Source organism: Somniosus microcephalus, unplaced genomic scaffold (assembly GCF_052327205.1).
Source record: "Somniosus microcephalus isolate GS21.2 unplaced genomic scaffold, FLI_Smic_1.0 unresolved_chr2, whole genome shotgun sequence".
Classification (NCBI taxonomy): Eukaryota; Metazoa; Chordata; class Chondrichthyes; order Squaliformes; family Somniosidae; genus Somniosus; species Somniosus microcephalus.
This window is the reverse complement of record NW_028225180.1, coordinates 70,128,587-70,142,437: the sequence shown is the minus strand read 5'-3', so window position 1 is coordinate 70,142,437 and position 13,851 is coordinate 70,128,587. Positions and strand designations below refer to the sequence as shown.

The 13,851-nt window shown below is 44.6% G+C and overlaps 1 protein-coding gene across 2 annotated transcripts in view; it reads left to right on the top strand.

Moving 5' to 3' along the window:
- The window catches only part of LOC147092797 (NACHT, LRR and PYD domains-containing protein 3-like), a 76,116-nt gene that overhangs the window by 48,208 nt on the left and 14,057 nt on the right, over nt 1-13,851 (top strand). For both annotated transcript variants that reach the window (XM_085976044.1, XM_085976045.1), the window contains exon 7: nt 10,585-12,322. In XM_085976044.1, the coding sequence (XP_085832170.1) occupies nt 10,585-12,322 (1,738 nt within the window). The remainder of the gene's footprint in view (nt 1-10,584; nt 12,323-13,851) is intronic.

The window sequence follows — 13,851 nt, the reverse complement described above, 5'->3', positions numbered from 1 at the left end:
CAGGCTGGGTCTCATTTCTCTTAGGTTACCCCTCAACCTTCTTTTTGTCACCCAATGTATGTCTTTAAAATTATGAAACATTTTGATAGAGTGGATACAGAGAATGTTTTCACTTGTGTGGAAGAGCATAACTAGAGCCCATCAAGAAAGACAGTCACCAAGAAATCCAACAGGGAATTCAGAAGAAACTTATTTACCCAAATAGTGGTGAGAATGTGGAACTTGCTACCACAGGGAGTGGTTGAAGTGAATAGTATAGATGCATTTAAGGGGAGGCTAGACAAGCATATGAGGGAGAAGGGAATAGAGGGTTATGCTGATAGATTTCGATGAGGAAAGACGGGAGGAGGCTCGTGTGGAGCATAAACGCCAGCATGGACTGGTTGTGCCGAATGGCCTGTTTCTGTGCCGTATATCCTATGTAATGATTAGGGACAGCAAATGGCCATTTGTCCCAAATGAGCGTTTCTCTATTATAGAGATAACCCCAACTACCCCTCCTCTCAGTGTATCCACAGAATCGCATTTACTTGTCTCCGTACTCCACTAACCCTGCCCCTTTAGTGTCCTTCCCTGATAGCTGTTCCCCTGCTCTATTACCCTTTGGGTAAAAAAGTTACCTTGGTTTCCCTTCCTACTTCTGACATTCAATTTTCTCGGTTACTAATTAATTTGTAAATGTGAGCCTGTTTCCTGCACTAATGTCGTGAATTCCATTAAAACGTTTCAATACAGAAGTCTCTTGCCCAAACAAAGCACAACAAACCCCCTCAATCTAAACTCCTAATACCTTGAATAATCTTTCTCATTCCCCTCTGTACCTTCAGAATGACAGTAACCTTCACCAGTAGTCAGGTGACTATGGAAGTGGAGTTAATACCAGAAAACCTGAGTCCTGAAGCAACAGCACATTTCCTCCTGTTCTTTCACAGTCTGTCTCTCGCTCAGTGCCCACAATACCACAGATAACATGCACGAGTCCTGATATAAGGACAGTGGATTTCTGTTGAGGATCGGAGAGGATTAAAGAGGGAATTCCAGAGCTTAGGGCTGAGGAAGCTGAAAAATGGCTGGCAATGATGGAATGATGAAAATCTGGGATGCGCAAGAGACCAGAATTGGAGGAGTGCAGAGGTCTCGGGTTGTAGGGCTGGAGGGAGCTACAGGGATTGGGAGGGTGAAGTTATGGAGGGATTGGAATGCAAAAATTAGAATTTTTAAAACGAGGCATTGCCGGACGCGGAGCCGATGTAGGTCAGCGAGGAATGGGGTGAAGGGTGAATGGGACTTGGTGCAAGTTAGGTTAGGGGCAACAGAGTTTTGAATGCCCTCAAGTTTCCGGAGGGTGCAAGGTGGGAGGCCGACCAAGAGCGCTTTGGAATAGGGAGGCTGACCAGGAGAGGGTTGGAGTAGTTCAATCTGGAGGTAACGAAGGCATTGGTGTGGGTTTCAGCAGCAGATGAGCTGAGGCAAGGGCGGAGACGGCCAATATTATGGAGGTTGAAGTAGGCGGTCTTGGTGATGGGGAGGATATGGGGTTGGAATCTCAGTTAAGGATCAAATAGTCCGCCGATTGGAACTTACTTTCCTTCCCAAGTCTGTCCATCACTCAATGCACACAATATCATAGATAACGTGCCCAAGGTCTGATAAAATAATAGTGGGCTTCTGACCATTCACAGCCTATCCCTCTTCCACAGATATCCAATGTCCTATTTCCCATTTCTGAAGATCGTAAGCACCACTGACTGTGTGAATGATTGATCCACTAGAATCTACTGTCTTATAACCTGGATCATGCGTGGATTTGTAATGAACATAACAACATAAGAAATAGGAGCAGGAGGAGGCCATTTGATCCTTCGAGCCTGCTCTGCCATTCAATAAGATCATGGTTGATCTTCTACCTCATCTCCATTTTCCTGCACTATCCCCATATCACTTGAAAATACTCAATGACTGAGCCGCCACAATTCCAAAGATTCACCACCCTCTGAGTGAACAAATGTCTCCTCATCTCAGTCCTAAATGGTCGCCCTGTGGTGTATGTAACTTGTTCCACCTTAAGAGAACTTAAACCTGTTCCACCTTAAGAGATGTACTACTTTCTCTGGCTGCTGTATACGGTAATACCGGTGGTGACCACACCGGTATATAAGTGCTGTGTAGTAATTTGCTGGGTAGTACAGCCCTAACCTCCGAATAGTAAAGACCTATTGAAAAGTTATTCTTGTAGTCTGTGTCAGTAATTGACCTTAAATATAACTGGAACACACAGACTTAACAGTGGCGACGAGTCCGATCTTACCCTGCGGCAGTTTACATCCACGGCAGCTTCGTCCTCAGAACGGGCGTCGAGAAGAGGCATCCACCCTCATCATCCTGCTGAACAGCACATCGCGCGGGAGGCATCGAGGACCCGGAGTGAAGAAGAGAAATTCTGAACTCGAAGCCCCCATCAGCGGCAGACAGCTATCTTCCTTCTACCACGGTGGTGGGTAAGCAAATCAGCGAAAGTCGGCCGCGTTGGCTGTAGCGAAGGGGAGGGAAGACGGAGGAAAGAGGGCGGTGAAATCGACAGCGGCCGGTGAAAAGGGCCGGGCCGCATTTGGGCCGAAAGGCGCAGCGACTGGGGCAGCTGAAAGCGCGAATGCCCACGGGAACCGCGGTGGAGTAGAAGCAGCGTCGGGGGAGTTGTTAACCACTGGGGAGGCGAGACCGGCAGCAGTACAGCAATCGCCATTGCAGCCAGCGGGTGAAGAAGACGAGCGCGGGAAGCCGCCATTTTGGAAAAAAGAAAAAAAATTGCAAAGATGCCTAAACATGGCGACATTAATACTTTTGATAGCGACATCGAAGATTGGACCACGTATGTAGAACGCATAGAAGTTTATTGTAGAGCAAATAAGATACCAGATGGGGAGAAAGCACTAACCTTATTAAACTTAATGGGTGCGAAGACATACGGGCAATTGAAACACCTTCTATCACCAGAGAAACCGGCGGATAAGACTTTCTCGGATATTGTTACCGTCCTGAAAATCATTTAAGCCCCACGCCGCTGATGCTAGCGGAACGATTTAAATTTTACAGCAGAAAGCAGCTGAAAGATGAAAGCAATGCTGAATTTTTAATTGAATTGCGTAAGCTAGCAAAGTACTGTCAGGTTGGAACAGGACTAACAGATGCGCTAAGAGATAAATTTGTGTGGATTGTTAAAAGAAGAGACACAAAAGCGACTGCTTGAGGAGAATGAGCTGACGCTTGATAAAGCTGTCGCTATGGCAGCATCGCACGAAGCCGCAGCGAGAGGCACGGCGGTAATGCAGCTACGGTCACCGGAACTCAGCACAAATCAAATGGTCTTGGGTACAGTAAAATGTTATCGTTGTGGAAAGACAACGCACGATCAGAACCGGTGCTGGTTCAAAAATAAGGAATGCAGAAAATGTGGCAGGCTTGGTCACATAGCTAAAGTATGCCGGTCAGGAGAGAAGACCAGCAACAAAAAGTCACCGCAGGGAAAGTACAGAAAGGTACACAAGGTGACAGAGAACAGTTCGAACGAACAGAAGTCAGATTCAGACGCCAGCAGTAATGAACTGGGTAGCTTAAGAGTACACAACGTTGGTAAGGAAGCAGACCTCCAGACAATTTGGGTCACACTTCAGATAGCAGGAGTCCAAGTGAAGATGGAATTGGACACTGGATCGGCATTGACGGTCATGAATAAGAAAGATTACAAAAGGTTATTCCAACATATTCCCCTACGGGATACGGAGATTGTATTGAAAACATACACGGGGCAAAGAGTATACCCCATCGGAAAGATAGAGGTAAAGGTGGTCCACAAGGGCACAGAAAGCCGAGGAATGGACTTATATGTGCTACCTGAAGGAGGTCCACCACTACTGGGACGGGAGTGGATTAGAAAAATGAATATGGACTGGCATTCCTTAAAAGCACTAACGGTAGATGCCAGGGAAACAGATGTCAAACCTAAACGATTGTCCAGAATATTGGACGATGCTAAAGAGGTGTTCCAGCAGGGACTGGGAACACTGAGAGAAATTACGGCAAACATCAAGATTGAAGAACATGCACAACCAAAATTTTTCAAAGCCAGACCGGTACCCTATGCGATACGACCTGCTGTGGAAGCGGAGCTGGAAGCGCTAGAACGTTCAGGAGTACTGTCTATGGTAGACTGGAGTGAGTGGGCTACGCCCATTGTTCCCGTGATGAAACGTCCTTCGAGCAACAAGCCGGGAGAACCAGGGAAGGTTCGCATCTGTGGAGATTTCAAGATCACTGTTAATCCAGTGCTTCACACGGTGCAGTATCCGCTTCCGCGGATTGAGGATATCTTCGCTTCATTGTCGGGCGGGAAACACTTCACCAAGATAGACCTGGCGCAGGCGTACTTACAGATGGAAGTTGAGGAAGAGTCGCGCCAGTACCTCACGATCAACACGCATAGAGGCTTGTACCGGTATAATAGACTGGTTTTTGGAGTGGCATCAGCTCCAGCAATTTGGCAGAGGGCCATGGAGCAGGTATTACAGGGAATTCCAGGCACACAATGTTACCTGGACGATATTCTGATTACAGGAGATGGTGACGAGGAACACCTCGCAAATTTGGAACTGGTGCTCATCAGATTGAAAGAATATGGACTTCGAGTTAATCGGCAGAAATGTGAGTTCTTTCAGAAGCGGATCTCGTACTGTGGCCATGTCATTGACCAGGAGGGACTTCATAAGTCTTCTGACAAGATCGAAGCGGTTGTGAAGGCTCCCGCTCCGGTTAATGTATCTCAGTTGAGGTCGTTCCTAGGATTGATTAACTATTACCATAAGTTTCTGCCAAATTTATCCACGGTACTGCACCCGCCGAACGCTCTTTTGCAGAAGGGAGTACCATGGGAGTGGAGCGAGGACTGTAAGAAGGCCTTTCGCAAAAGCAAGGAATTGATAACCTCAGAGGAAGTGTTGGCTCACTTCAACCCAACACTGCCTATTCGTTTGGCTTGTGATGCTTCTCCATATGGTATTGGGGCAGTACTCTCTCACAAGTTGCCAAATGGCACGGAGAGGCCAGTCGCGTTCGCATCCAGATCATTGACCTCCGCTGAGCGCAACTATGCTCAGATAGATAGGGAGGCTCTCAGCCTTGTGTGGGGAGTAAAGAAGTTTAATCATTACCTACAGGGCCAAAAGTTTACGCTTCTGACAGACCATCAGCCGTTGGTATCCATTTTTAACCCTAAGAAGGGTGTGTCGGTGATGACAGCACAGAGACTCCAGAGATGGTCCCTTTTCTTAGGGGCACATCAATATCAGATAGAATTCAAAGGTACAAAGCAGCATGGTAATGGTAATGCTGATGGGCTGTCGCGCCTGCCACTACCTGAAGAAGAGGAGACAACGAAGGTTGACCCTGTTGAGTTATTTCACTCGACCATCATCGAGTGTTTACCAGTCACCAATGCAAGTATTGAAAGAGAAACCAGGAACGACCCGACACTGTCCCGAGTCTACGAGGTGACAGTGAAGGGATGGCCAGCACATGGTGATTCTCTGTTACCGGCATTCTCGGCAAGACGAGACCAGCTGTCCGTCTGTTAAGGAACATTGATGTATGGAACGAGAGTGATTATTCCTCCTAAGTTAAGGGAAAGATTTCTAAAGGAACTGCATGAAGGTCATCTGGGGGGGAGTCGAGATGAAAAGCCTTGCTAGGGCTTATGTGTGGTGGCCGGGTATCGACCAACAGATAGAGGAGCTGACGAAAAGCTGCTCAGGGTGCCAAAAAGTGCAAAATGCACCTCCGATTGCACCGCTGCATCCATGGGAATGGCCTTCAGCCCCATGGCAACGCGTACATATTGACTTTGCTGGTCCATTCATGGACTCCATGTTTCTAATTGCGGTGGACGCACATTCTAAATGGCCAGAAGTGATCAAGATGACTACCACTACTTCAGAAAAGACAATTGCAGTGTTAAGAATGATATTTGCAAGGAACGGATTGCCAGAACAAATATGTTCCGACAACGGACCACAGTCCGTGTCAGAAGAATTCCAAAAATTCTTAAAGAAGAATGGGGTGAAGCATTATACCTCTGCCCCATATCATCCGGCTACAAATGGTTTGGCCGAGAGATTTGTACAAACATTCAAAAAGGCAATAAAGGCCATGAGCGAAGATCAGATTCCACTACAACATAAGGTGGACAAGTTTCTGCTGGCATATCGAAACGCCGCTCATGCAGTGACAAACCAAAGTCCTGCCATGATGTTTTATAACAGGAGGTTGCGGTCCAGGTTGGACTTGTTAAAACCAAATGTGCGGAGGGAAGTTGAAAACAAGCAGTTCCAGCATATAAATAACAAGACCACTCGGAGTTTCGAGGTAGGACAACCAGTGTTGGCCAGGGACTATGGAAACGAGAAATGGCAATCCGGAACAATTCGGGCCAGACAAGGACCCCTGATGTACACGGTAGATGTTGGTAAAAATGTAATACGGCGTCATGCTGACCAACTGGTAGAATCGAGAACAAGGGTCGAACCCATGGTTACGACAGAGACAACCGTGGAAGAAGTTAGTGAACCTGAAGCATCTACCTCGGCAGTGAATGTACCTGATGATGATGTCCAAGATATAAGAGACCAACTAGAGGAGTCACCTCAGCAACAAGAATCAGAGACCCCTGAAAGGCGTTATCCAACTCGAATCAGGAGGCCTCCTGAGAGACTGAACCTTTGAACTGTTTCTACATGAAGTTGTATATGTATATATGTTATTATGTTATGTTAAATGGGGATATAACTGTTAAGCTAAAAAGGGAGGATTGTGGTGTATGTAACTTGTTCCACCTTAAGAGAACTTAAACCTGTTCCACCTTAAGAGATGTACTACTTTCTCTGGCTGCTGTATACGGTAATACCGGTGGTGACCACACCGGTATATAAGTGCTGTGTAGTAATTTGCTGGGTAGTACAGCCCTAACCTCCGAATAGTAAAGACCTATTGAAAAGTTATTCTTGTAGTCTGTGTCAGTAATTGACCTTAAATATAACTGGAACACACAGACTTAACACGCCCCTTATTCTGAGACTGTGACCCCTGGTTCTGGACTCCCCAGCCAGGAGAAACATCCTCCCTGCATCTACCCTATCAAGCCCTGTAAGAATTTTGTATGTTTCAATGAGATCACCTCTTACTCTTCTGAACTCTAGAGAATATAGGCCTAGTCTACTCAATCTCTCCTCATAGAACAGTCCCCCCCCCATCCCAGGAACCAGGCTGGAGAACCTTTGTTGCACTCTCTCTATGGCAAGTATATCTTTCCTTAGGTAAGGAGACTAAAACTGTACAAAATACTCCAGCTGTGGTCTCACCAGGGCCCTATATAACTACAGTAAGATGTCTTTACTCTTATACTCAAATCCTCTTGTAATAAAGGCCAACATACCATTTGCTTTCCTAATTGCTTGCTGTACCTGCATGTTAACTTTATGATTCGTGTACAAGGACACCCAGGTTCCTCTGAACACCAACATTTCCCAATCTCTCACCATTTAAAAAAAATTCTGCTTTTCTATTTTTCCTACAAAAGTGGACAAATTTACATTTCTCCACATTATATTCCATGTGCCATGTCCTTGCCCACGCACTTAGCCTGTCTACATCCCCTTTAAGCCTTCTTGCAACCTCCTCACAACTTGCATTCCCACCCAGCATTGAATCATCAACAAACTTAGATATGACATTTGGTTCCCTCATCCAAATCATTGAAATAGATTGTGAATAGCTGAGGTCCAAGCCCTAATCTTTGCGGTACCCCACTAGTTACAGCCTGCCAAGCAGAAAATGACCCGTTTATTCCTACTCTCTTCTGTCCGTTAACCAATCCTCAATCCATGCTAGTATATAACCCCCTAATCCCATGAGTCTTAATTTTGTTTAATAACCTCTTGTGTGGCACCTTATCGAATGCCTTCTGAAAATCCAAATACAACACATCCATTGGTTCCCCCTGATCTATTCTGCTAGTTACAACCTCAAAAATCTCTAACAGATTCGTCAAACAAGATTTCCCTTTCATAAATCCGTGTTGATTCTGCCCAATCCTATTATTATTTTCTAAGTGCCCTGTTACCACTTTCTTAATAATAGATTCTATAACTTTCTGTACGACTGATGTGAGGCTAACTGGTCTGTCGTTCCCCATTTTCTCTCTTCCTCCTTTCTTAAATAATGCGATTACATTTGCTACCTTCCAATCCGCGGGGACCATTCTAGAATCAAGGGAATTTTGGAAAATAGCCACCTCTTTCAAAACCCTAGGATGTAGGCCATCAGGTTCAAGGGATTTATCGACTTTCAGTCCCATTAATTTATCCAGTACTTTTTTTTACTAATACTAATTTCTTTCAGTTCCTCATTCTCGCTGGACTCTTGGTTCTCCACTATTTCAGGGAAGTTTTTTGCATTTTTCTTCCGTGAAGAGAGACACTAAGTATTTAATTTATCTGCCATTTCCTTATTTCCCCATTATAATTTCTCCTGTCTCAGCCTGTAAAGGACCCACATTTACTCTTGCAAATCTTTCCCTTTTTACATAACTATAGCAGATTTTACAGTTTTTTTTATGTCTCTCGCTAGTTTATTCTTATATTCTATTTTCCCTTTTGTTATCAGTTTCTGGTCCTCTGCTGAATTCTGAAATACTCACAAGCCTCAGGCTTACTATTTTTGGCAACAATATAAGCATCTTTCTTTGATCTAATACTATCTTTAACGTCTCTTGTTAGCCACGGTAAGAACACTTTTCCTGTGGGGGTTTTGTGTCTTAAAGGAATGTATATTTGTTGTAAATTATGTATTAATTCTTTAAATGCTAGCCATTGCTTGCCTACCGTCATAGCTCCTTTTCCAATTTCCCAATCTACCTTAGCCAACTCGCCCCTCATAACTACGTAGTTTGCTTTGTTTAGATTTAAGACCCTAGTTTCAGATTTAACTAAATCACTTTTAAACTCAACATAAAATTATATCCTACTGTATTATGGTCACTCTTCCCTAAAGGTCCCTTTACTACAAGGATATTAATTAATCCTTTCTTATTGCACAATACTAGATCTAAAATAGCCTGTTCCCTAGTTGGTTCCTCAACTTGCTGATCTACAAACCTAACTTGCATACATTCCATGAATTCGTCCTCCACAGTATTACTGCAAATTTGGTTTGCTCAGTCTATTTGTAGATTAAATCCCCCATGATTATTGTATTACCCTTGTTAGGTGTGCCTCTAATTTCCTGATTTGTACTCTGCCCTACGTTACAACTACTATTTGGGGGCCTATTCACAACTCCCACCAATGTTTTCAGTCCCTTGCTGTTTCCTAGCTCCACCCAAACTGACTCTACATCTTCTTGATTTTTGGAGGTAAGATCCTTTCTCTCTACTGTCTTTATCCCATCCTTTATTATCAGGGCTAACCCTCCCCCTTTTCCATTTTGCTTAACTCTTCTAAAAGTTAAGTATCCTGAAATATTTAGTTCCCAACCTTGGCCACTTTGCAACCACGTCTCCATTATGGCTATTAGATCAAACCTGTTAATTTCAGTCTGCAGTATTAATTCATCTATTTTGTTGCGAATGCTTTGCGCATTCAGATATAGTGCCTTTAGCTTTGACTTATTTCTATTTTTCCCTGATGTCACCTTAGTCTCTGAAGCCTTATTATCTTTGTTGGTCTCTCTGTCCCATCCTGACGCACTCTGCTTATTTTTACCCAAAACTCAGCTCTAGAGCCTTACCATTTCTCTCACTGCTTTTAAATTTACTCTTTCCTGAAACGTCCCACCCCACCCCTTCATTGGTTTAAAGCCCTGTCTACTGCCCTAGTTATTCGGTTTGCCAGAGCACTGGTCCCAGCCCCGTTTAAGTGGAGACCCCCCCAAAGGAACAGCTCCCTCTTACCTCAGTACTGGTGCCAGGGCCCCATAAATTGAAAGCCCTTCCTCCCACACCACTCTTTGAGCCACGCAGTTAAAACTCTATTCTGTCTGTCCCTATGCCAGTTTGCGCGGGGCTCAGGTACTAATCCAGAGATTATTACCTTTTGAGGTTCTGTATTTTAATTTGGATCCGAGCTTCTCAAGCTCCGTCAGCAGAACCTCTTTCCTAGTTATACCTGCCTTTGGTTCCTACGTGGACCACGACAACTGGATCCTCCCCCTCCCACCCCCAAGTTCTTCTCCAGCCGTGAGGCGATGTCACTAGTAAAGGGCAGGCCGGAAAGTATTAACCATCAGAGGTAAAAGTCATATCATTGAAACCTGCATGTTCAGTGAATATTCGAATCAAGTGAGGATTTGAAACTTTTCTCAGCCATTGTTCGCTTTCAAACGAGCTTTCCATTAACTGAGTTTTAATTTCAACACCCACCTCTATTAAAGCTGTGAATTAAACCTTGCAACATTTTACTGAATAATGAAATGCTGTTGAGAAGTTGTCTTTATGTCAATACAACTAACATTGAAACCACGTTCTGTCTCTTCTAATTGAAGGACTTCAACAGAAACACAAGGAAACACTCCGGGTACAAACTGAAACACTGAGAGTGAACACTATCCTAATAAAGGAGAAGGTTAAGATTTTCCAGCTGGTTGATCGATACGCTGAGCTAACGGTCATTTCTACTGTTCGAGATCGGACACTTGTAGAACATGAACTGCTGGCAAGAGGCCGAGACCATGAAAAGTGGAGAGAGAAACATCTCCGGAGAGAGCTGGAAAAAATCCGAACTGGTCAATTGTTCCACAGCAGTTTTTCACGGAGAAAATCCAAATGTGGGAGTTCAGGAGCAGTGAGCGGAGTCCCAGGGATTGGAAAAACAACAATGGTACAAAAGATTGTTCATGACTGGGCCACTGGGAAAATATACCCACACTTTCAATTTGTTTTCAGCTTTAAATTCCGGGATTTGAACGCTTTTAACTGTAGAATAAACCTGAGGAATCTGATACTGGATCTGTATCCTTACTTTGGGAATATTCTGGGAGAGCTCTGGAAGAACCCAGAGAGTTTGCTGTTTATATTCGATGGTCTGGATGAATTCAAGGACAGGATCGATTTTGCTGACAATCGGAGAAATACAGAACCTCAGCACATGTGCACAGATCCCGAAGACTGGTGTGAAGTGTCTGACATTGTGTACAGTTTAATACAGCACAAGCTGCTCCCAGGATGTTCAGTGCTAGTGACCAGCCGCCCCACTGCATTACATTTATTGGAAAAGGCTGAGATCAGTGTCTGGGCTGAAATCCTGGGATTTGATGGTGAAGAGCGGAAGGAATATTTCAACAAGTTTTTTGAAGATCAGGCAGTGGCAGCTGCTGTTTTCAAACATGTGGAGGAGAACGAGATCCTGTACACCATGTGCTACAACCCTTCCTACTGCAAGATCCTCAGTCTGTCACTGGGTCCCTTCTTTACACAAAGAGACAGGAATCAGCAGCGAGTTCCCAAGACCATCACCCAACTATATTCCTACTATATTTACAATATTCTGAAAAACCATAGCCGAGAGATTGAAAGCCCCCGTGATGTGATACTGAAGCTTGGTGAGATGGCCTTCACAGGAGTCTCCGAGAAGAAGATTGTGTTTAGAAATGGAGATTTGATCAATTACAATCTACAACCTTCCCAGTTCCTGTCTGGGTTCATGATGGAACTTTTGGAGAGAGATGATTCTGCCCAGAGCGTGGTGTACACATTCCCGCACCTCACCATCCAAGAGTTTGTAGCCGCACTCGCACAATTCCTGACTCCAGATCCCGGTGACATCCTGAAACTCCTCCGTGATGCCCACAGCAAGGAAGATGGGCGATTTGAAATATTTCTCCGTTTTGTTGCTGGTCTCTCCTCCCCACAGGCAGCTCGGCCCCTGGAGGTGTTCCTGGGTAAATTTCTTCATCAAACCACCTGCCGAGTGATTGACTGGGTGATGGAGAAGGTGGAAGGACAGATTGAGAACATAGCGATTGAAACTGGTAAAAGGAACCTCCTGAACACATTCCACTACCTGTTTGAGTCTCAGAATAAAGCACTGGCTCGGAAAACAGTGGGATCTGTGGAATCACTTACATTTAGTGAATTCACATTGACCCCGATTGACTGTGCAGTCCTGTCTCATGTCATTGGACTCTGTGATACAATAAAAGACCTCAATCTAGAGGACTGCTCCATTCAGTTTGAAGGACTCCAGCGGCTGGGACCCGTACTGCACAAATGCCGGGAGTTGAGGTAACTGTTTATTTGTCTCTAACTGTTGAACGAATTTTAGAACAGTCACGGATTGTGTTGTTGCTCCGTAATGAAGGGAAACACACAGTTCAGTTAAACCAGAGAGAAGCAGATTCAACACAAATATGACCAATAATAAGAGGATCGGTCAGTAATTCCCTAAGGACTGGAGAACCTGGAATGGATCCTTGTGAACAAATAGGTTTTTTACAGTCTTTATCAGATCAGCAAAAACAGGTCACTGAGAGTCTGATAATTTAATTACAATAAATCATATTTAATAAGGGTGGACAGCGGAATGTAAACATAAAATATAATTCAGCAGTAAAGATAAAATTAATTTAAAATATTTTCCACATTCACCAGTTCAACTAGAAACAGGAGAGAAACCCGAGTTTAAATCACTAACAGTTCGATATTTACTCCAATACCATGTAGGGTGTGTCTTGTCGAGGGGTTAGTTTCCTGGATTGGGAATACAGGTAGACTATCCTTTATCCGAAAACCTTGGGACCAGCCGTGTTTCGGTTTTAGGAAAATTTCGGATTTCGGAAGGTGCGCGAAAACACTTCGGTTTTCAGAGGTAATTCGGTTTTCGGGAGTGCGGATAAAGGATACACTATCCCTTATCCGAAAGGGTGGGATAAATAACGACTATAAATACTGTAGTTACAGGGATAAATACGGTTTTCAGAAGTCATGCTTTGCTCCACTTTCAGCTTTCAGAGGTTTTCTGGTTTCGGATGTGCGGATAAAGGCTGGTACACTTACGCTGAGCGATTTCGTTTTTCAGAAGTGCGGAAAAATGCTACACTATCCCTTATCCGGCTAGGCCTGTAAGTCGTGCGCCACTCTGGTCATGTCGTGCGCACGACTTACGCTGACCGAAAAAACCTTCGGTATTTAGAGGGTTTCGGTTTTCGGAAGTCCGGATAAAGGGTAGTCTACCTGTATTGGGGAATCTGGAATTCTTTCAGCTGTAAATGTTTACAACTATACACAGTCCTGAATGTTGAGTAAAGATTGTTATTCAGGATCTTAAATCTGTCGGTAAAAAGGTTCCAATCTAACATGTTGTGGGGTATTAGCCCCGGAGTACAGACACACACCGGCCAGCGGTGGGGCCTCGCACACAGCGGGCGGCTCCTGGGTAAACTGGGGGCAGTGAACCCGGGAATTCTCCATAATCCGCCCCCTGTGTGTGAGGACCCGCTCGGGGAGGGAACTTCCGAAAATTCCCCAAAAGCTGTCGGGCCAGTTACACCTGAAATAAATGTAGATCCAGTTTAATAATGGGAATAAAGTGAGAGACTCCCCACTCCTATAAACTAGGAGCACAGGGACATTTAAAACTTGTAACGGGACAGAATAAACTCTATTGCTGCTATTGACAAAGACTCACTATAAGCCCTCTGACTCTCACAGCTGGCTGGAATACACTTCCTCCCACCTCGCTTCCTGTAAGGACGCTGGTCCATTCACCCAGTTTTTCTGCCACTGACGCATCTGGTCTGACAATGCCACGTTCC